Genomic DNA, 21,710 nt, shown 5'->3' on the forward strand with positions numbered 1-21,710 from the left:
ATTTCTGTGTGAGAAGCATACAGGCCAAGAAATCGAAGCTTTTCATCATCAGCCAATAACCAGCGTGGCTAAATAGATAAAATTTAAAAGGTTTGACTGTTGAGCCCAGTGCTTCCTGTCAGACACCCAGACTGGATCTGCTCACGTGTGAGAGCCTTCTTCCTCTTTTTCTCTCCCCTCTGCCCCCCCAGACCAAACAAGAGTGAGGTTAAACGCACACAAAAATCCAACCACAGGACAGTGTGGTTTCTCTTCTCCAGCAGCAAACATCCAAAACACTACAGAGATTATCAGTGCAGAGCAATCTTCCAGAAGCCCAGAGCACTGTGTGTGACAGGAGCAGCTCATTTCTTCTATGGCTGATCCCTGCAGTGTGACAGTGCCTCCTGGGCATGGCAGGGGGTGGGCTGGTTGTTTCCTGGCAGTGGGAAGAGCACAGCATCCCCTCCTGGACTACTGCCTTCGCTTGCTTTCCAGGATGGCCTTCCAGTCGTCGGCCCAGGAGCGCAGGCGCCGGCGCGGGGCCGGCAGCTGGACGTGCCTGTTGTGGCAGCAGGTGAACAGGATGTGCTCCCAGCTCGGGTTCGCCTCTGCGCCTGTGGGAAGGGGGGAAAAGCTGGAATCAGCTGGAATCAGCTCCCCAGCCAGCAGCCAACCATGGAAATGCTGTTCAAACCTTGGATGGTGTCCTTGTCATCAAACAGCAGGTCAGCAGCCACCACGGTCTTGTCTCGGGTCAGAATAATCCGCTCCACAAACTCGGGTCCCAAGTGTTTCTCTACCCACTTATACTGCAGAGACAAGGAACAGGAGAAAATCCCACTGTGCTCTCAGTTTGCACATCACTCCTGTCAGACCAGCCCTAATAGAGCAATTTCTTCTCCCTGTAAACCTTATCTGTGTCTAGGAATCCCCACATGGCGACTGGCTGCGGCCCAGGATGCTGATTAAACCTGTTTGTGTGACAGCCTTCACCCAGCACTGCCCTGGCTGTGCCCAACTGTTGAGTTTCTGAGAAGCACTGGCTGCTTGCCCAGAGCACACAGGTTGTACCCATCTAAGTCATTCCAGTGATCAAAGTCCCCCCTTCCATTCTCATACCACAGGCAAAAAGGATTTATTCCAACACTACAGCCTCCTCCACACAGCACTGACCTCTTCTGGGACATCTCAGGCTCCAGATTTAGACTGAAGTAGGTTTTGTTGGTTGGTGGTTCTCCAGAGTAGAATCCCCTGGGAATACCCCATCCCTGTGGGTCACACTACAACAGTTCCTTTGTTGTCACCTGCTGACACAGCTGGTCCCAGCCCAGCTCCAAGAACCAGGGCTCACGTGCAGCACAGCAATTCTGGCACCATGAGGCACTTGGAGATTCCCTGTCCTGAGTTACTGCTCTGTGTGTGAGAACCTGTCCCTCAGACAGGGATTGAGGGAAGCCTGGCAGCTGGAGCAGCTACTATCTCTAGAAAGGAGTAGTTCCAACGTGGGTAGTATGAAACAGCAAGGCCTTGCAAAAGCAGCATTAAACCCAATGAAAACAATTCTCTCCCACCTTTTCCACGATGCAGTGCTCATATTTCCGGAGAGGGCTCGTGCAAATGAAGACTTCAGTACTGAAAAGAAATAGCTTCTGTTAGCAGTCAGGGGAAAGTGTGTTAGATCCTGGAAAAGGGCTGCAGGGTGCAAAGTGTCCTTACTCCTGCATGTGGAGCATCTCCTGCGCAGCTTCCAGGGCTCCTGGAATTGGATCCAAGTCTAGGAAGAAGCCAGGTGACTCATAGACACTGGCTACTTTGGCCTGCAGGAGACAGAGGACCATGAGCAGTGGCTGTGCTCTGTCACAGCACTCTCCCGTCACCCCCTGTGTAACAGCCTGATGCTTCTCCCCCCCAGGAGTGAATGATAAAATTTCTCACCTTTGGGCTCTGGGAAAGGTCCAGCTTGGGCACACAAGAAGGAGAAGTCACTTTCTGGTGGCTCATGAGGGGACAGAGCTGCCCCTGGCCTGGCTTTGCTCCCACAACCAGCCCTAACCCTCTGGAGTCTCTGGGGGGGCTGAGGGAGGCAGAGCTCCCACCCCAGCCCTTCCCAGCAGCTCTTTCAGCTGACTCTGCTGAAAACCAAAAGGACAAATTGGAGGCTTCTCCTCCTCTGTCACATTTGGCTGAGATTAGCTGAGGGCTCAGGAGTTCACTGGGGATGGGTGGGCAGACACAGGCACTGCCCATCAGCCTCCTCTTCCTTCGGAGCAAACAGGGCACAGAGGTGACTGTGCCGATGGCCAGGCCAGCACAGCCACACCTGGGGGGAATCCCTTCAGTAAGAGGGAAGGATGAGGATGAGAGTGCTGGGAAAGCTCCATGTCTTTGCTGCTTTTTTTGATTTTCAACCACCCGCTTCAAATATTGTTGGAGGAGCAGGCGGCCTGGGCTCCAGCCTGGATGGAGCTGCTCCCCTGAGGTCATGGGCTGGTGCAAAGTCTGCTCCAAGGAATCAGGGACTGCAGCAGGAAGTTCACAGGTGATCCCTGTGCTTCCCCAAGCACTCCTGGCTCTGTGAGAGGTGAGAGCCCCATCTGGGCTGGGTTTGAGGGTGCTGTGGGACACTGCTCCCCTCCCCTGGCTCAGCACTGGGCTCAGCTCTGTGATTAAGGGCTTTATCCCTTCTGTGTCTGCACCTGCTCTTGGTGCAAACCCGCCTTCCATACAGGCAGGTGGGATGTCACACGAACCAGAGAGGAAATTAATGACAAACAAGTGGTGAAGGAGGTTAGCTTGAAAGGAAGAATCATTTTTAAGTGAATGTAAATAGGAAAGAATCAAGATTTCTGGAGGAGCAATGTTATCCCAGTCTAATGTATCCAAAAATGGGACAAAAAGGTATTTAATGTGATACAATACAGTGGTATCTTTAATCTCTGAAAGGAAAGGGCAATTTCCAGGTAGGACTGTCCTTCCAGTCCTTTTTCTTCTTAATTTACTGGTAAGACATTTTCACACCTTTTATTATTAGGAAATTTACTGGTTTGAATCCAGCTCTGGTTAGTTAATTTTAAGAATTGCTCCCTGGTGACTATTCAGTGGCCTGTGTTAAATGAGCTTTTCACAGCAGGTCACAGCTGATGGGTTTTCCCCTTCCTTATCCCACATCCCTCATGGCAAAGCACCCACAGCAGCACCGAGGGCTGAGGCCCCTTCCAGGCCTAAGTTTCACCTTCAGACAGAGAGGTTAAGCTTCCAATATCTATTTACCCTGAGACACACAAATCTTAACTTCCTTGGGGTCACATAGTGAACTTCAGAGGTGTCAAAGCAGCATTATTCCACAAGCATCAGTCATACATTCCCATGCCACTGAACAGTCTGGAAAACTTAATTCTTGTTTAGTATTCTTCAAAGGCAGGCTGCAGCCTTTGCTTAGAAGTGTCCAGCTCTTTAGACTCCAGCTGAAGGTCTCCTTGCTTGATATCACCAGTGGAACATCAAGAAAAACCCATTTCAATTAAGCAGCAGTGAGGAAGAGTGAGCATTAAGCCAGACTCCTGGATTCTGAAGCTCACTCAGTTCTCACCACCTACAAATACTCATAAATAACAGCCTGAAACTTGGAAGCACTGCCTGATTTCACACGCAGATCAGAAGAGGTTAAGCAGCCTGTCTAGGTTCAGACATGGCAATCAGATCTGCCCAGATCTCTGTTTCCATGCAAAGCCTCCCTGATCCCAGCAACAATTCCCTGGAGCTCTTCCAAGGAGATTGAATTACAGACTTGGGGCTCATGTCTGAAAGCTCTTTTATCCTTCAGAAAGACACCAGAAACTGGCAAGTTTCCACCACATCACAAAAAAGTCTGGCTTTGTTGGAGAAAGAAATTTGATTTGATGACTCTTGGAACCAGAAGCCATTTCCTCTCATGAAAAAGTGACTAGAAAAAGAAAGCAAAACCATTTTCATTCCTCATGTTCATGCCACCAATGCTGAACATTTCCTTTTAACTTCCGTTAGTAAGATAACAGTTTGGATACAAAACTGGAGGGACTACATCTGTCCCTATGCTTTCCCATTTGCAGGACTTCAAAATAATTCTCGCCATTTTTACCACTGATGGGGATGTTGAATCCTTTTCTTGAAACTGCTTGGGGCCAGGAAATATGGGGATAAATCCCCACCAACAAAATGGCCACACACACAGGAGGGCAGGTAGGCAAGTACAGTGAAAAAATCTTCCAACAAAATAAAATGGATTAGAAGTCCTTCTAAATAAAATGGATTTACTGTGTGGAATTAATGATCAACTTGCAATCAAAACAGAAACAAAAACAAAGTAATGGCTCAAGTTTCAAGGGGCAGCTGCTCAGCACCACTCAGGAGGAGGTGATGCATAAATCATTATCACAGCACTTCCCAGGCCCTGCCAGGAGAACACCCTGGAAGTTCATGGACAGACACAGCTGACACCTGACACAAAGAGCATGGTGTCCAGCTGAGCCCTGGTGTCCAGCTGAGCCCTGGTGTCCAGCTGAGCCCCTGGTGTCCAGCTGAGCCCCTGGTGTCCAGCTGAGCCCCTCCTTTCAGCACTGACAAACTGCAGGCTCCGTTTCCCTGCATGGCCCCACAAACTGCCCTGTGTGGGCTGCTGGCTCCCAACAAAGCTTTCCCTGCAGCTGGAGCCAAAGAGAGACTTTCCACAGGGATTCTCCTGTCCCACACTCTGTAGAGACATAGCAGAACAAACAAGGACTCTGTTTCTAAATTAATGGATGGAATTTACATAAAACCCAAAGGAGTCTTATATCTTTAAACTATAACTTTATTGTTCTGCCAAAGATACCTAAACCAGCCTAAAGCTCCAGAGATTACTGAAGGAGACAGACACACAGCACAGCTCCATAAAGCTTATTTCCTTAGGAAGTTAGGCTAGAACAGCAAGATAAGAGCTTTCTGCCACTGCTGGTGTGCTGGGATCCAAACCAGTTATCTGGTAATTTCATTGCCACACCTAAGGTCTGGGGAGGAACCGGATGAGCATGAACCAAATTAGGGAGTGAGGATTCCAGAAATAGAACAAAGGGCAATTTTCTCATAGATCAGATTGTAGACCTTCCAAAAAAGAAAAAAATTAAGTCATGACCCCTTCCTTGAATTACTGCAAAGTAATAGCCAAATTTATGTCTACTGACTATATTTACATGGTTCTGTTTCCAGGAACTTTTGACCATCAATAGTCATCGATCTGAACTCCAGCAGTTTGGAGCCTGTGGAAACGCTGACTGGATCCAGCACTCCTGCCCCTTACTCTGATGCAGGAGCTTTTACCTCAGTATGGAACAGGAGTGAAATGAATGTGAATTGTCATTTCTTAGCAGTAAAAAACTCCCAGGCCCAGTACAGGATCTTAAAATGAGCAATAAACTTCTCAGAGAAAGCGTTCAGCACAGCCTGGATCAGCAGGCTGTCGAAGGAAGGGTGAAGTCTGGATTCGCAATATTTCTAATTTTGTGTTTCATGCAGCCTTAATTTGTGTACTGATAATCAGTGACCTCTTCCAGGATAGCCAGCCCTTTACAGAGGGATGTGTGTGTGGGAATTCTGCCATCAAACCGTTCACTGAACCATCTTCTTCTTTACCTACTCATGTTCTTGCTCTTGCTTTGCAGCAGAACAATAACTTACTCAAAGCTCCCTGAGCACCCTGCACGTGCTCACACTGCTCCACAGCAGGACAAGAACTATATATGTTCTGAGTTTGTACAGAATGAAATCCTGTATTCCTATTCCCTCTGCATGCCCTGACAAGCTGAGTGCACAGCAAGTAAGAGATCAGGAACAGCAGGAGAAAGCTGGTGGAACACCCTCCATCCATGCAAACTGCTGCTATTTTTAATGCTTGCTAATGGCTGAATGAGTAACAGAGAGGTCTGCAAGACAAAATTACAAATACTGTAAATCCAGACTTCACCCTTCCTTCTGGCCACCACAGGACAGTCGAGGACTCTGTAAGGAAATGGAACAGATGCTGATCCAGGCTGTGCTAAACACTTTCCCTGGAAGTTTATTGCTCATTTTAAGACCATGTACTGAGCCTGATGGTTTTTTACTGCTAAGAAATGACAATTTCATTTCCCTCCTGTCCTATAGAAAAGTGCAGGCTCCTGCCACTGGCTGAGAGACAGGAGTATGAATCCAGTCAGCATTTCCACATGCTCCAAACTGCCAGAGTTCTAAACGATGACTATTGATAGTCAAAAGTTCCTGGAACTAGGAACCTGTAAATATAGTGAGTAGGCATAAATTAGATTATCTTACATAAACAAATATGACTTATTGTTCTAATATTCCTTAAACTAATCCCATCTAGATATTCATGGACAAAATATCCTGCAGGTAATTAAAGGCTTTTTTTTTTTAAAAACACTAGTCCGGCGCTGAGCTCTGCGCAGCCCGGCGGGCAGGGAGAGGTTTCCAGCGGGGTGGGGAGGGTGAGGGTGTGTTGGCCCCGCAGCCGCACTCACCGCCAGGTCCTCCCGCAGGCTGCGGTACTGCTCCCGCACCGAGAAGCCCCGGCGCTCCTCCAGCTCCACGCGCGGCTCCGCCGGGAAGCGGGCGCGGAATTCCCGCAGCACGGCGCCCTCGAAGTCGGCCAGGACCCCGTCCATGTCCAGCAGCACCCGCAGCGGCGCGGCCGCGCTGCCCATGCCGAGCCCGGAGCCCGCCCGCCGCTCCCGGCACACGCGGCCGCAGCGCCCCCGGCCCGGCCCGGCGAGAGCGCTCATGCATATGCACATCAGCCATATGAATATGCATGAAGGGGCGGGGCGGAACGCCCCGAGGGCAGCCCCGCGTGGGAACAGGGCAGGGCTCCAGCGGGAATGGAGCACAAACCCACAAAGGCCACCCCCGGCACCCCTCGGGACCCCGCGGCTGCCAGGTCCCCGGCCGAGGAGAACGGAGCACAGCGGAGCCTCAGCAGCCATCAAGGAGCATTAACAAGCTCCCCTGGGCACGAGGCTTGCAAGGAAATATCAATTTATGGGTTATTCACCATGCTCTCTGTGCAGTCGGGGCAGGGCTACAGGGAACCCCCCGGGAGGGAGGGAGGACAGGAGGAGCAGGTCAGAGCAAATCCAGTTCGGTAGGTTCAGCGCCCCGGGGCAGGGCTTCTCCAGCAGTGATCTGGAAAGCCAGGGTGCTTTCAGGCACTAGTTCTTCCTGCAGAAGGGTGGAAAAAGCACCAGCAGACACAGCAGCTCATAGAGATCCTCTGCTGTGGCTTATTGGGCAGCAGAGCCCTTCCAGAACAGCAGAGAACTTCATGGCTTGGTCTCAATTCCACCCTCTCCCTTTTTAGGGTCCTCTGTTTTTTTTGCTTTTTAATGAGGAAAATAAACTTTTCCCAGTTTTCTTGAGAAAAAACAGTGGTTTGGACAAACCATAATATAAATCAAGCCATATTCCACAGATCTCTGATCTAGAAGCAAAAATGAAGAGAAGTCAAATTGTCTCTTCAGGGGAAGCCAGCACATGGTGGTAACCTCAAGCCAGGTGTAAGAACTCTCCTCTGTTAGAGCAGGGAAGGTTGGCTGAGGCAAGGACAACTGAGAACAAAGCAAAACCAAACCCGTGAAATAAAACCCACACAGGAAACACTGCTTCAAAATTTCTATATTATTTACTTTTAAGCAACAATCCAGCTTTGTGAAATTACAACACACACTTTAAAGGATGAGATTTTCACCTCATGGTCAAGCACCAGCATGATCATGCACAGCATTGAGTCAGTTGTAAAAAAAATGCCCTGTAATTCTTATTTATATGATCCACTCCACCTTTACTGAATAAAGTCTGAATCAGCCCCTTCCCAGCACTAGGCCAGGTGGCTCTGGTCATCAGCCCTCTATTTGGCACAGACCCTGTGTCATAGTAGTCCAGTATCAAGATTTATTTTGTTTTTAAAGGCAGCATGGTGTACATTAACCACTTAATGATTTATATGGCACAGCAGGGCTCAAGGCATTTACCACATGCAGTCAATGAAGCCTTTTAGATACCTAAATCCCACATGTGGAGGAAGGGACTGCTCTTGCTGATTGTTTGCTGGCCTGGTTAACCAGGATTCTAGACCCTTGTAAAGCTAAGGGGTTCTAAAAAAAAAAATCTCAGTACAAAAACCCTCTAAGCACACTTAGAACCAAGCTACTCTCCTTTGAATTACATTACAATACTTCATAAAGCTTTCCCTCAAGTCTATCACTAGAAAACACTCATGTCACTTCCAGTAGATCTGGGGGAAACACAGGACAGAAGTGGAAAAAAACCCTTAATTTCAAAAAAAAGATGGAGTACATAAAGTGCTTCTTTTTTAATGAAAGAAATTTGAGATGTACAGTCAGGCTCAAGTTGTGCAGTTCACAAGCATGGGGGAAAGAAAACAGACACAAATTCAAACAGTCAGGAAGGGAAAGGTTTAACCGAGCACTAGGCTGGACTTGCCACCGGGTGGATTTCTCCTGGAGGGTGCAGGTGCTGGTGCTACTGGGCTAGGAACAGGTGCAGCAGGCAGGGACTTTTCTTCACTCTGACCTGGGGCAGCTTCTACATCAGCCTCAGTGTTTTCTAGAAGAAAAGAAGCTTTTAAAGAGTTTGATGTGGATGATGAGAGCCAGATGTTTGGCTGGCTCAGATGGAAGCTCAGCTCCTGTCGGTTTTGTCCAGGGGTACAGACACTCCAATGCTGTCACCCACTGGCAGGGAAGACTCAGCCCTCAGAAGTGTTTCTCAGATCAAATCTGAGGCCTTACAGCTCAGTCCCAGGCCTTCAGCAAGAGCCACATTCAGCCAGCTGCTATTAAGGGACACCAGCAATCCATTTTTTTTAATGACAGCAGCTTAGGGCTTAAGTCTTCTACATATAATCAGTCAGTGTTGTGACTGTGGCATTGTCACTCAGGTCTGAGCAGGTGCTGGCAGATACAGCAGCACCAGCAAGAGCTCAAACTGCATCCCCAGTTTTCTAACTGGAGGGAAATGGATCTGACACACTTCTGAGGCTTCACACAGGACACATCAGGGAACAGCCATGCATGGGGAGGCTCTGATTGTACACTCCCTGGAGAGCACATGACAGTTTATTTTAAATCCTTCTGAGCAAACCACAAGTAAAGACAGGGCACAGAAGGAATTCTTCACAGGAAGCACTTTAGATACTGGAGCAAACAACTAATGTACCTGCATTGTTGACAACTGAGTACAGCATCTCACATTTTTACAGATTAGCATGACCAGCTCTGAACCAAAGGCCCAAATCAGCACCAGGCAGCCCCTGATACTGGGGACAAAGATGAATCTCACCTGTTTTCAACAGACCCCTTTGTTTCCTCTCATGATCATTAATTCTGGGCTGGGAGAATTCAAAGAACTGCTGCACATTCCGCTGAAGCTTCGTGATTAGGCAGATCTTGATCAATTTTCCCATCCCAGCCTCCTCTTCAAACTGAACAGGCACAACTATTCCAGTCTCCCCCCACAGAGCAGCCACTGCACCCCTTCATCTTCCCCTTCACTTTCCCTGTGACCTCCACTACAACCCCTGCTCTTCATGTGTCAAAGACTGTACACAATTCAAGATATGGGGGTATTACCATTGTTTACAGGAAAAAGTATTTCATTTTCCATCCTCTCCCTGATGACGTTCAGTATTTTGCTGGCATCTCTAAACACCTCAAAGAATTTCAAGGGGAAGGACTCAAGGCAGATCCTGGGAGCACCACAGCACAGAGCTGAAGGCAAGGCTGCCATGGCTTGGTTTTTGGGGGGTTCCCCACCCCCGACTCATTACTTTACACTTGCTTAGGCAGGGATTATCCTGCCTTTATACCTGCCTGACTCATTTAGCTGAGTCCTTCTGGCAGTGAGATTTTCCCACCATCAGCACAATTTGACTACTTGAAAAAGGTAATATCACCAACAAAACTGGAGGCTTCACTGCTCATTACCTTTTCCAGGTCACAGACAAAGGCACTGAATTAAACCACCTCCAGCATCATCTCCTATAGCTCATTTTTCCAACCTGAAAAGTAATTACTAAGTCCTACCCTTTGCCTCCTATTCTTCCTACCCCCAGCAGCAGCTTTCCTCACATCCTCTGTCAACTCAGTTTATTTTTTTCAATGCAAAATGTTATCAGAAACACCAAAACCCAACTTGTGTCCACTGAGCCTTCCCTATATCCATGCTTATAATAATCTCAAAGAACTCCAGCATCTGAGCACAGTCCCCATGCAATTAGGAATAATCTCCACTAGAGATCCTCTGCTCAGCTGTGCTGGGTTAACACCACATTTTAAGCCTGAAGTTCCTCTAGCTGCTGTCCCAGTCTGCTGAGTCAGCAAGGGCTGAATGTCCCTGCCTGGGGACAGTCCCAGCACTCTGCAGGATCCAGGCTCCACCTTCCTGTGGGTCATGTACAGTCAGGCACTGCCTGATTCTCCTTAACTGCTCACATTGCCCCTGAATCACAAAAGAAACAAGAATTACCAGCACAGGAGGCTTTGGGGGAAGTTTCTGTAGCTCCTTGTGTAGCTGATAAATGTTAGCATTTCCCACATAATCAAGCTAAGTTTGCCAACCTGATGAGTAAAGTGGTAAAACCAACAGGATCAGATAAAATATTAAAGCTCCTCCCTTCTCAGAAGGGGTCTAATTCCTGAAACAACTCCCTGCTGAGTGCACTGCAAGCCACTGGGAACTCTGATGCCCAGAAAGGAACTACAGCTCCCAAAGAGGAAACAAGAGCCCTGCTGCAAAATAAGTGGTTTTTTTACCCTAGACAGACTTGATTAATAAATATACACATCCCACCTGATACATGCTTGGGGTTTTATAATCAGTTACATACAGAAAAAAATTTTAATGTCATAAACCTATTAAGGATCTGGTTGTGCTGTGAACTTGTCAGCAGACAGCTTTTGCTTGGAGGTGTGTTCACTGCTCCTTTCCTAACCCCAGAGGCAGCCCTACAAGGCCAGTACAAAGTCCCAGGTGTGCCAGTGGGATGTTAGCAGCCTAGGTCTGCCATCCCACAGCAGGAAAATCCAGGGGAGGAGGGACAGCCAGACAGAGAGACTGGCCTCCACTGAGCTACAACACCCAAAGCAATCAACGGCAGGAATTCATTTAACAATCCATCAGGATGTTCAGGTATCTGCCACAGACACCATTTCCAGGAGGCATTAATTTCTACTCCTTCCTAAGTACCATCAGTGAAAGTTTAACGTTCAAACCTTTGCCTGCCATTTTTATTTCATCTTGGCCACCATCAAAAATTTCATTTTCAGTCATGGCCACAACAACAATCAATCCCAGTCACCTTCCACAACACTTGTTTTTTAACCACCTCCCAGCATAGCTTCGCCTGACCCTTGGTAAGAACTTCCTTCACTGTCACTTGCCAGAAACAAACCAAAAGACAAATACACCTGTGAAAATGTGAACTTTTTAAAAAAGTCAAGAATACCACTTTGCACTGCGAATTTCAGCCAGCTGTCCTGATCCCAGGCAGCCCTATTTCTGCCTCCTGGCATCTCAGCCCTTCTCACCTTCCTGCTATTTGTGGGATTTCCTCTGCCCTGTGGGGAGCTGGTTTAAACAAACACCAGGAAAAGCAGCAGAGCCCTTAGAGCAGTTTTCTTCTATTAGCAAACCACATCCTCCTACTCAAGGCATAAACACTAGATGCCTACAGTGCTAATTAACATCAGACAGACATGGGAAAGAAATCCTAGAGCCTGTACAGTTGGATTAGAAGCAGCCTGCTAGAGAGGCTACACTTATTTTAGGCACAGGCACCACTCAGAGGTAGTGGAAATGTTCTGGAAAAGCTCTCCCCCCTCCCAGCAAGTGTCTTTTCAGGACACGGAGGTGCTAATGGCCTCAGGGATGTCCCCCCACTCCAAGGTGTTGAAAGTAGCACTTGGAAAGCAGCAGTCAACACACGAATTCCTGTCATCAGGAAGCCAGAAATTCCTAAAGTGAATCTTGCAAAGGAGGCATTTCCAGCCTCAGAGCTAGAAAAAGCACTTCAAGGGGAAGTGCCTGTTTACAGGAGATTTACAGTATGCAGATCAACTTCCTTGGAAAAAATCAGCATTTAAAAAGCAACAGGAAGTCAAGAGCTGGTTAATACAGATACTTGCAGAAGCAGTAGCTGGGTTTGATTTTTCCTGTGAACGTGGAGTTTGTTGTATCAGAAGACAATGGGAAAGAAGGAAACTGCTAAACTGAAAATCAATTATGTTGACTGTCCTATTTAATTATAAGCAACTCTAACAGCAGTGTGGCCTTTCAATCACTGAACTCTTTGCAGGAGTCTCCACTTTACCTTCCAGTACTTAGACAATCTTGACACCAACAGCTGTTAGCAAAATAAACCAACAGGACAGCTCTCCTTTTTAGCCTGATGAGCAACAGCACTCCATCATTTCCCTGCATGCCCACACTCCAGTGAAGCAGCTGGCCACTTTGTTGGTTTGATGGGTTCCAGGGACAACCCCAGGCTGCCTCTCCCCTGATAAATGACCATTTATAGATCCTACATCCTCTTCTACAGCAGAGCCACCTGCAACAGGCTTTTACTAGAGGAGTCCAAGAAGCTACTCACCAAAAATGTCACCACCAACATCTCCTCCCTAGAAAAGAAAGAGGAATACGTTACATCTCGTGTCTCATAAAGCTTTCCTATTCTGTGGAGTGGATACTCCTCCATAGTGTGACCATGTGTCTGGGCACACTGCTCTATGTGGCATCACAATATGAGCCACAGGCTCAGGGAGGCCCTTTTGGAGCAGCAATAGCCTCTGAGGGACAGATCCCAGGAGGCTCTGAGGGACAGAACCCAGAGCAGCACAGTGGGCTCTGCACTCATAAATCTGCAGATTGAAATCACGGGTTTGTAAGCACCACTTCTTAGAGACTGACTTGTAATTTAACCAGCTCTTTATTTGCCTAACACATTTCTAGAAGTTGAAACAGATATTGGAGTAATCCTGATGACGTGTGGCACATTTGTTACCCCCACAGTGAAGGACAGAGGTGGGTAAGAACACTTTATTGTGCAGAGCATCCCAAATCAAGCAGCACTGACAGGATCCAGAATATTCCCACTGCCCAGCAGGAAGGGCAAAAAATTACACTGACAGCAACAAGCAGGACTGGAGCATCCTCCACTTTCTACTGAGCAACTCTTTGCATTTTTCTGTTGACAAGGCCAAGAGCATTTGTTCTTTCCAGGGTATTTAACTTCATTTGTGAAACACAGATCAGCTTTTTTTTCCCTGATGAACTTTCCTTCACTACATAAAGAGTTCAGCATTCTTTACATGCTGACTCTGTTTGCAGGCTGACACAAAGACAGGGAGTCTCCCAGCAGCAGCCAAGGCTCTCCAATGGCATCAGATTTATCGACTTTCATAGATTTAACATTGCTAATTACACAGTGAAACTGCAGAAATTGGGATTAAAAAAAAGCACAGAAACTGACACAAATGTATCACAGTAAGTCTCCAGCTGTTTGCACCAGAATTATTGCATAATAGTAAAGTACTCCACTTGGGAAGAATCTGTTTGCAAAGCTAACCACAGTATTGAAAACAATTTAGAAATAATTAGGCAAAACAGTTAAATTTAAAGCTGAAAATATACCACAGAAAATAAATTAGTTTAAATTTGAAACAAGAGTCGCTAAATTGAAACAAGACATTTTTTGTAATAAAGAAGAATTTTATGACTTAATGCTACAACTAGTAACAAAAATGGGTTGTGATGCTTGATGCCAATTACCAAAATAAAACCTAAAATAAAAGGTGTCTGCTACAACATTTCAGATATTTATTTATCTACCCAGTTCTTTTCAGAAAACCTAAGGCTGGAGAGTTTTAAACAAGATTTATTTTTTTAACTTTGTTCATGCAAATACAGGCTATCCTACATTCCTAGGGATCTAAGTTCAGACAAATTACTGGTGTTTTACTGAACTTAGTGTGTTTCAAAAGAACCCTGTTTTTCCCATTAAATTTAATTACACATCTAGCAAATTTTACTTAACGCCACTAACACTATAAATTATGCTCCATATTGCTACTAGGTAAAGAGTTTATATAGAAAATAACACACCTGATGGTAGTATTAAAACAAAAAAAGCACTAAAACTACTGAGGTAAGAATTTGCTGGGATGTGAACCCAAGTTTGTTGTCAGACCCACACACAGTCTGCTGTAGTAACTGTTGATTGTGAGATATTTAAACCCACAATCACACACAGAGCTGAAATTAGATTTCACATCACTTCATTACTGCCTCAGCAATGAGATGGGTTAAGAGCTCTACAAAGTGGTCCTTGTGAAAAATCCAGCCCTTCCTTTCTCAGCATACTAGAAGAGTATCAGATGGAAAGGGGAACCTTCATGAAAAAACAAATTTGAGAGAAAGGATTCAAATCTTACAATGCTTCCAACTGTGTGAACATCCGTGATAAATCAATCCCACAGAGAGTGTGAATTGTCCATTATCAGGCTCTTTGTAGTCAAGTACTGACCTTGGGATCTACGTAGTCTCCACAGTTTGCCTCAGTCGAGTTTGTTCTTTGTGGTCCAGAGGATTCACAGCTGTCTCTGGTTTCACCTGGCTTAGCCCCTACAACCAGAGATTGAGTCTAATCAGGTTGCAAGATAAACTTAATGTGAAAGCAGATCATAAATAGTCACAGGTTTGGGTACTTTGGGAGAGGTTTTTCTTTGAAATTAGAGCTTTACCATTCTAAAAAGTCCTGGTCCTTTATATAATACCTCACAAATTATTGTCTTATAGCAGTACCCCATGCAGTGAGAGTGTCATTTAAACAGATGGAGTTTGGGGTCCCAAGACCACCCACAGGCAATGCTCTGCAGGAAGGAAAGCTTAAATCCAGCTGTGAGAACACGAGGCTAAACTTCCTCTGAATAATCAAGACCAAGCAGTGCTACTCCACACAAGTCCACTTGTGTGACTGAACTTGGAGAAACTGCATCCAAAATACAATTCTCTGCTTGCAACATGCCTAACACTGGCATAAAATAAACCCTTCTCGAAGAAATTAATGAGAAATAAACAATTCTCTGCAAGAAGACATCATTTATAACCCCAAAGTACCAAGTAGGAAGGGAACTCTGGTTTCCACAGCAGCCACCGGTAGCATCAGGTTGAGCCACAAAATGAATCAATGCCCACCAGCAGATATGGAAACAAAGCACTACAGCCTCACCTGCTGCTTTAGCCCAGGAAGGTGGGTTCTCCTCAGGAGTTCCAAAGATGCTGGATGCCATTTTGTTCCTCCTCACAGGCTGTTCTTTGGGCTCATCAAAGCCCAGGGAGAAGTTGGAGCCGCCACCGGGAGGACGCAGCACTCTGTGAAGAGAGGCAGCTTTACACCCTGTGCCTGCCCCAGCTGCACTCCCAGCACATCACTTCAACCATCCAGGTAAGCTCCTGCCAGAACTCCATCCTGGCACTGCATCTCCACTGCTCTTCAGCGGCACTTACAAAAATAAAATGCTCTCGTGCTCTACTTGTGCCCTTGCTCCATCCAGTATCAGGCCAAGGGCTGCTCCCACCACTCTGAGCCAAATAAAAAATAAAAATAACTATGTGGGCATGTCAAATTCCGGCATTTTTAAGAGTACCCTGGGAAGGTTCATTTTTAATCATCAAACTGGCTGCACAGCAAAGACTGAAGCTTGAACCAAAGGACTGGTTGCACCACTGATGGCTGGGTGCTGCAGCCTTTATTTAGATTTGTTTCCTCAGGAAAAAACCCTCAAGTCTGCTGCATGCTGCTGGTCTAGAAGTAAAAGTTGAAATTAAACAGCTTGGAGTTGACTATTATTAGGAGAGACACGTGTACAAAGCTCCAGATATGTAACCTAAATCTAACAATCTGCTCTCAGACACAAAAGAAGCCTTCTCAGTACTTCAAGAGCTTGACTGCAGTCTGCTTTCCAACCTGCAGAACCCAACCGAAATGAACAGCTGCAGCAAAATAATCCTTGAAACATAAACTCCTCCTGATGTTATTTTCATAAGCAAGAGATCTTTTGTTAGCTGGAGAAGCCAGACAAAAGCCAGGAGAACAAAACTGTGTGTGAGAACTTTCAAAACTCCCAGAGAGATGTGAGCACACCAACAGAACCTGGGGCTTCTTGGGCTTTCAAGACCTCCAGTGCTCCAAAATGAACACCAGTGCTAACTAAGGATGGTGCATACTTCTTCTTAACAAATAATTTAATAAATCAAAGTTAGAACATGAAAGAGTACCCAGTTTGTTAACACTCCAAACCTGGGAATTCAACACAAAGAGTATGTCCAATTGTACAACTCACATCCTGGGAAAATTTGTGCCTGTTACATTCCAGCTGCAACACAAAAACAGCTCTCCAGCCTACAGAGCCCAAACACCCCAATGGCAAGGGAAATTCCTAAAGGTGTATGACACGGATATTTACTGTTACATAACCAGAAAAATACTTTTCCTAACAAAATTCTTTTTCTAAGAATTACTAATGCTCAGCTGCTAACGGGAGGATCCTAGTAGACTGGGGAGTATGTTTTATTGTGACTTGTTTTGTCTCCTTTCTGAATCAAGACGTCACGTAATGGTCTTGAATCACTCCTTTATCTCTTTTTTCTCCGAGGAAACGTATGGAAGGTTTATTCTCGTAGTTATAGCTGTTGCAGTTACTAATCTGAAGAACAGTCTGTTCAAAGCAGGGCTTGTTCCCAAACCTTAGATCCCTCTTTTTACCACAGCTGTGAAATCAGTACTCAAGGGCACAACTGTTTCCACTGACAGACTTAATGACATTAACAGAATAGGCAACTGAAGGGGGGGAAAAATATCCATCACTCAAACTGTTAAAAATGAATAATCAATCCCTTTTACCAACCTCAGGTAAAGGCTGACAGATTTTATTAGAAGCTTCTCACAGCCTCGAAATGCTATAACCTGCTTTATGAAAGCCCTGTTTAACACTTCAAGCAATTAAATGCTGTTAAAATTCCACCTGATACCCAGTGATGTCCACCGAAAATCCACCCACACTCCAGGAAGAGCTCTGGCAAAAGGTTTAGAAACAAGCTTTGTAAAGATTTTTTTTTTTCGCTTTAAAAGGCATCCTGGAACGCTAAAAGGGAACAGGAAACATCCGCTTTGTCAGGCCAAAACCTTACTGAAAAAAGCCACGATGGCGTGGAAAACGACACGATCCTCTCCAGCTGCGACTCCCGAGACCGCGGGTGCCCGACCTAGCGCGGCGCATCTCCTCCAGACCAACCTGCCAAGTTTTCTTTGTTTGCAGAGAGGCTCCGCTTCGCCCCCGCCCCTTCCAGCCCCGGGTCGTCCCCGGGAGCGGGGCCGCGGCCCCAGGGTACGGGCAGCCCCGGCCCCGAGCACCGGCAGCTCGCGGACCGCACGGGCCCCCCCGGGCAGAGGGGCGCGGGGCGGGCAGGGGGCCGGGCGGCGCAGACAATGGATCCCGCCCGGCCCCACCCAGCCCGCGGCGGCTCCGCGGGGCCGAGGGGCGCGGAGGCCGCGGCGATGGGGGGGGAGACAGGCGGGCGGAGGGGCGCGGTGCCCCCCGCCCCCGCGCCGTGGCTGCGCGGCGAGGCGGGGAGTCGCCTCCCTTCTTTGTTCGGCGGCGGGGCCGCACCGAGCGGCCCGGGCGGGTCTCGGCAGCTCCCGCACCTTCCTCCCCCGGGCACGGCGCGGCCCCGGGATGCCCCCACAGCCCACCGGGATGGGCGCGGCCGCCCCCGCCTCCGGCCAGCCCGCCCGAGAGAGGCCGGGAGGAACCGCATGCCCCCAGCCCCGGCCCGGCCGGAGCCCCCGCCCCAGCACCGCGCCCTAGCACCGCTCCGGAGCCGCTCCGGACGTGTCTTCTCCGGGACCCCTAACCCCACCGCCCTCTGGGTCCCAGCGGCCCTCGAGGCCCCCGCAGACCTGGAGCTGTTCCTGCCATTGGGGTCCATCCCCGAGAACGTGGCCGTGGTGGTCATGGCGGAGGGGTCGGACCACGAGAAGGGCTCTGTACAGTGACGGTCCCGGGGACAGAGCCGCTCCTTCCAACCACCCCTACCGCTACCGGTGACAACTGCGGCCGCCGCCCGCGCCGCCGCAACTTTTATACACACCGCAAGCCTTGCCCACCTTCGGCCCTCTCATTGGGTGGTTCAAACGCAGTCGCGAGCTCTTATTGGACAGCGCCCTGCCACTCTCCTACTCGCCCCGCCTCTCTGTCTATTCCGAGGCGCCTTGCCTCACCGCTAAGAGCCCATTGGCGAAGCACTACGTCTGCTCTGCGGTGATTGGCTGTAGGTGGTGGCACCTGTTGTTGGGGATTGGCGAAAGAGCTGTCGTTCACCGACGGCGAGCTGTGATTGGCTCAGCCGCACCTGAGGCCAGACAAAAGTCCCCGCGGCGCTGCCCCTGTGACGGGCCCCGGGAGGGGCCGGGCCGTGTGGGCGGTCTGGCTGTCCCGTCGCTGCTGCCGCGAGCTCCGCATGGCTCCTGTCCCCACAGACACCGCCCAGGACGCACCATCCAAGCGGCCGTCATGCCACCAAACCGACCCCTGGCACCCCTTTGGCCGCGCAAGGCCCGGCTCCCTCACACACGTTGCCGTGCCCGGCCCGTACAAGCCCCGCAGGTGCCTCAGAGGTGTCACGGAGCAGCTCCAAGGTACCTGGATGAACCGCACCGAGGCCATGGCGGTGCGGGAGGGGTCGGCACAAGGCTGTGCTGGCCTTATATGTTGGATCCGACGAAGGCTGGGACACAGCCAAGGGCCTGCAAGGCCACAGGCCTGGTGGAGAACGCCAACACCTCAAAAATCATGGCGGAATAAAATAATCTGCAATTTATTATTTTGGATTGCATGGAAATGAGTTCCAGCAGGGCTATTGCAGCTGGAGTACAAGGCCCAGCAATGCTGCTCACCTGGCTGTCAAAAGCACGAGGCTGCACATTTTGGGTCGTGCATCTCCCTCCAGCCCCAGCACAAAACTCACAGGACAGACTTTAAATCACCACATGTTGGCTGCTGACCCATCTGTCACCTTTGATTTGGTGACCGGGGGCTCCCTGAAACTTCCACAGACACAGATGACTCCCGGATCACAACTTTTACTCCAAAACCTATGCATCAGCAATATTATTTCAATGAGCACTTGCATAAAGGGGAAAGAAAATCCATCTTTTCCAGCTACCCCTCCCAGTTTCCACTACTAACAGCCCTTAATACCCCCAAAACACTTTCTGGAGAAAAGTATTTCTAGAGAAAAGTATTTTTTTGGTCTGGAGAAAACAAAGATCGTGCTACATCCCTCTATGCATAACATGAGTTGTCCAGCATTTGAATTAAACACCAGCCTTAATATTAACACAGATCATGAAAGTAAGAACTGTTAAATGTACACAAACAGGACGAATGTATTATTTTTTTCTAATCTAGGATCCACTTTTAAAAATCCTGTTTTGTTTTGGTTGGTTTTTTTTTAAGCTCCAACCACTATTTAGATCCCCAGGGAAATCTCTTGTTGCATCACATTTTTTTAGAGATAGATTAAAGGGAAATTTTAAGTAACATGACACAATTGTTTTAATTCTATTATCCCTTAGGCTTGGGCATTAAGAAGTCAAATGATACCTACCAGCACACAGAGAAACATCTGCTCTCTCAGGAACTTGCAGAAGTATTTTGTCATCTAAATGCTTCTTATTCAAACCCACAGGATTTTACTCTTTGATTTGTACCCCTGAGACACAAACAGAGCCACTTTTAAAGTCAAGAGGAAGAAAAACCCATTCCCTATGACACAGCCAGTTTTCACATGGAGCTTTAGCATTCTAAACCTTAAGTGTTTCCAAGGGGCCCCACTGATCTCTTACAGGCCTGGCTGCAGGGTGGACCTTAAATAAAAGCTGCTTTTCTGATTATTCATCCATTACAAGATGAAGGAGTTTATGAAGATGGCTACAAAAACTGGGCTTTCAGTCCATCAGAGGATGATGACACTTTACCAGAACAATTCTCAGCAGCCGTCTGGTCAGACACCAAACAATTCCACCTGTTGTTGAAATTCCACCAGCAAGGAATGCACAATGCATTGTGCATTTTAGAAGTCTGAACAAGACTCCAGGAAATGCAAGGGTTAGGCAAAGAGAAATACCATTGGTCTGAGAAAAGCCTCAGCTTGGTCATCCTTCTGTGACCAAGGGTTTCTTCATGCCAGTCTCTGCTACTTGTGGGTGTCACAGAGAGCACCCCTTCTTTATTCCAGGCACAAGAGGGTTTGATTCCGTTTTCTCTTGCCCCATTTCATTCACAGCTGAAGTGCCAGCTAATAAACAATCCTTGCCACAGCTGGATCTGCCCATCAGATTTTTGTGTCTGGAGCGATGCATGGAGGTTCAGTGGAACGTGGATCCTACAGATCCAACAGTTTGTCCCACAGAGCTGATGCTGTTGTTTGCAAGAGTTGTGAAAGTTGCTCTGGTACCTCTCTACATCTTCAGGAGAAGTTCCCAACAGCCTGTCACTGTTTGGGATGGGGAATTACACCACAATGCCCAGACTCCTCTCAGTGCTCTTAAAAACACAAAAAGCAGAGGGGCCAATTCATGCTGCTGTTCTTATACAGACATCCAACACCACCAAGCCTGGTCGTGCACCCTAAAGTGTTCCTCCTTACTGGGAAAAGGCAGGCATTGCTGGAAGGGGAAGTCAGTGTCCCAGTCTTGTTTTGTTTCAGTTTTCTTGAACAGTGAAGTTTTCTTATTCAACTGATCCTTCAAGAGCCCTTGCAGGCATCAGATGTGCTTTGATGGGATCCATGTACTGGGCGCTGAAAGGGGGAGATCTAAGCCACCAAAACCAGCACAAAATTCACCTCAAAGGGTATCTTTGGCATCCATGTTTACCTGAAGAATATTCCTTTCCAAAGGAGAAACTCTGCTAATTGGGCTTCCACCACCTTAGCCTTTCCCCAGTACTCCAAAGTCATCCTCACAGCAGGATTGTTTAAACCTACAGCTCTTCCCACAGTCCCCATTCCCACTGCAGCTCCTCACTGACTCACACACATCCCTTGTCCTTCTCCAGCACCTGCTGACCTTCCCTTCTGGGATCTCTGCTGACAGCCAGCCAGCACAGCACCACCCGTCCCACCTCACCCCTCCCGTGCAAACTGAAATCCTTCCAGGACAAGGGAAAACTCTTCCCTTAAAGGGACTTGAACCATTCTATAAACACTGGGTGGGGCTCCCAACACCTCCATGTTACAGTAAAATCACCTTCCCGTGCTGCTAGGGAAAAAAACAGGAAACCCCTGGAATTAAGCATCTTGGAGGTCAATCAAAGCTGAGAATAGGGATCAAAATTCCATCTTCCATTTTATCCTCACACTCCTACATCCTAACCACCCAGAAGTGCTGTACCACCAATTCCTTCTGCCACCAAGTCCTAAACTAGCAAGACAAACTAAAGGATTGATTATTCCCTATCAGAACACATTGTCTGGAAAGTCATTACAGGCAGAATGAACAAACCTCAATAAACCACAGAATTAAGTGCATTCATTATGCTGGTAATATAATTAGTAATAATCCAAGTTATGTAAATGCTTTTAGA

The 21,710-nt window shown here is 47.7% G+C and overlaps 2 protein-coding genes across 2 annotated transcripts; both read right to left on the reverse strand.

Moving 5' to 3' along the window:
* Nucleotides 1-55: 55 nt before the first annotated feature.
* Nucleotides 56-6,718, reverse strand: NT5C (5', 3'-nucleotidase, cytosolic). The gene is made up of 5 exons (XM_084218766.1): nucleotides 6,513-6,718; nucleotides 1,699-1,799; nucleotides 1,554-1,614; nucleotides 677-791; nucleotides 56-596 (listed from the first exon to the last, which is right to left on the reverse strand). Exons 1-5 carry the CDS (start codon nucleotides 6,693-6,695, stop codon nucleotides 454-456), a joined length of 603 nt encoding a protein of 200 aa, XP_084074892.1. The 5' UTR covers nucleotides 6,696-6,718; the 3' UTR covers nucleotides 56-453.
* Nucleotides 6,719-7,644: 926 nt separating this feature from the next.
* On the reverse strand, nucleotides 7,645-18,163 carry JPT1 (Jupiter microtubule associated homolog 1). Its single transcript, XM_084218442.1, has 5 exons — nucleotides 18,023-18,163; nucleotides 15,293-15,435; nucleotides 14,588-14,685; nucleotides 12,656-12,683; nucleotides 7,645-8,613 (listed from the first exon to the last, which is right to left on the reverse strand). Exons 1-5 carry the CDS (start codon nucleotides 18,076-18,078, stop codon nucleotides 8,465-8,467), a joined length of 474 nt encoding a protein of 157 aa, XP_084074568.1. The 5' UTR covers nucleotides 18,079-18,163; the 3' UTR covers nucleotides 7,645-8,464.
* Between the last annotated feature and the right edge of the window lie 3,547 nt (nucleotides 18,164-21,710).

The sequence above is a fragment of the Fringilla coelebs genome (genome assembly GCF_963513975.1).
Source record: "Fringilla coelebs genome assembly, chromosome: 19".
In the NCBI taxonomy this organism is placed as follows: domain Eukaryota; kingdom Metazoa; phylum Chordata; class Aves; order Passeriformes; family Fringillidae; genus Fringilla; species Fringilla coelebs.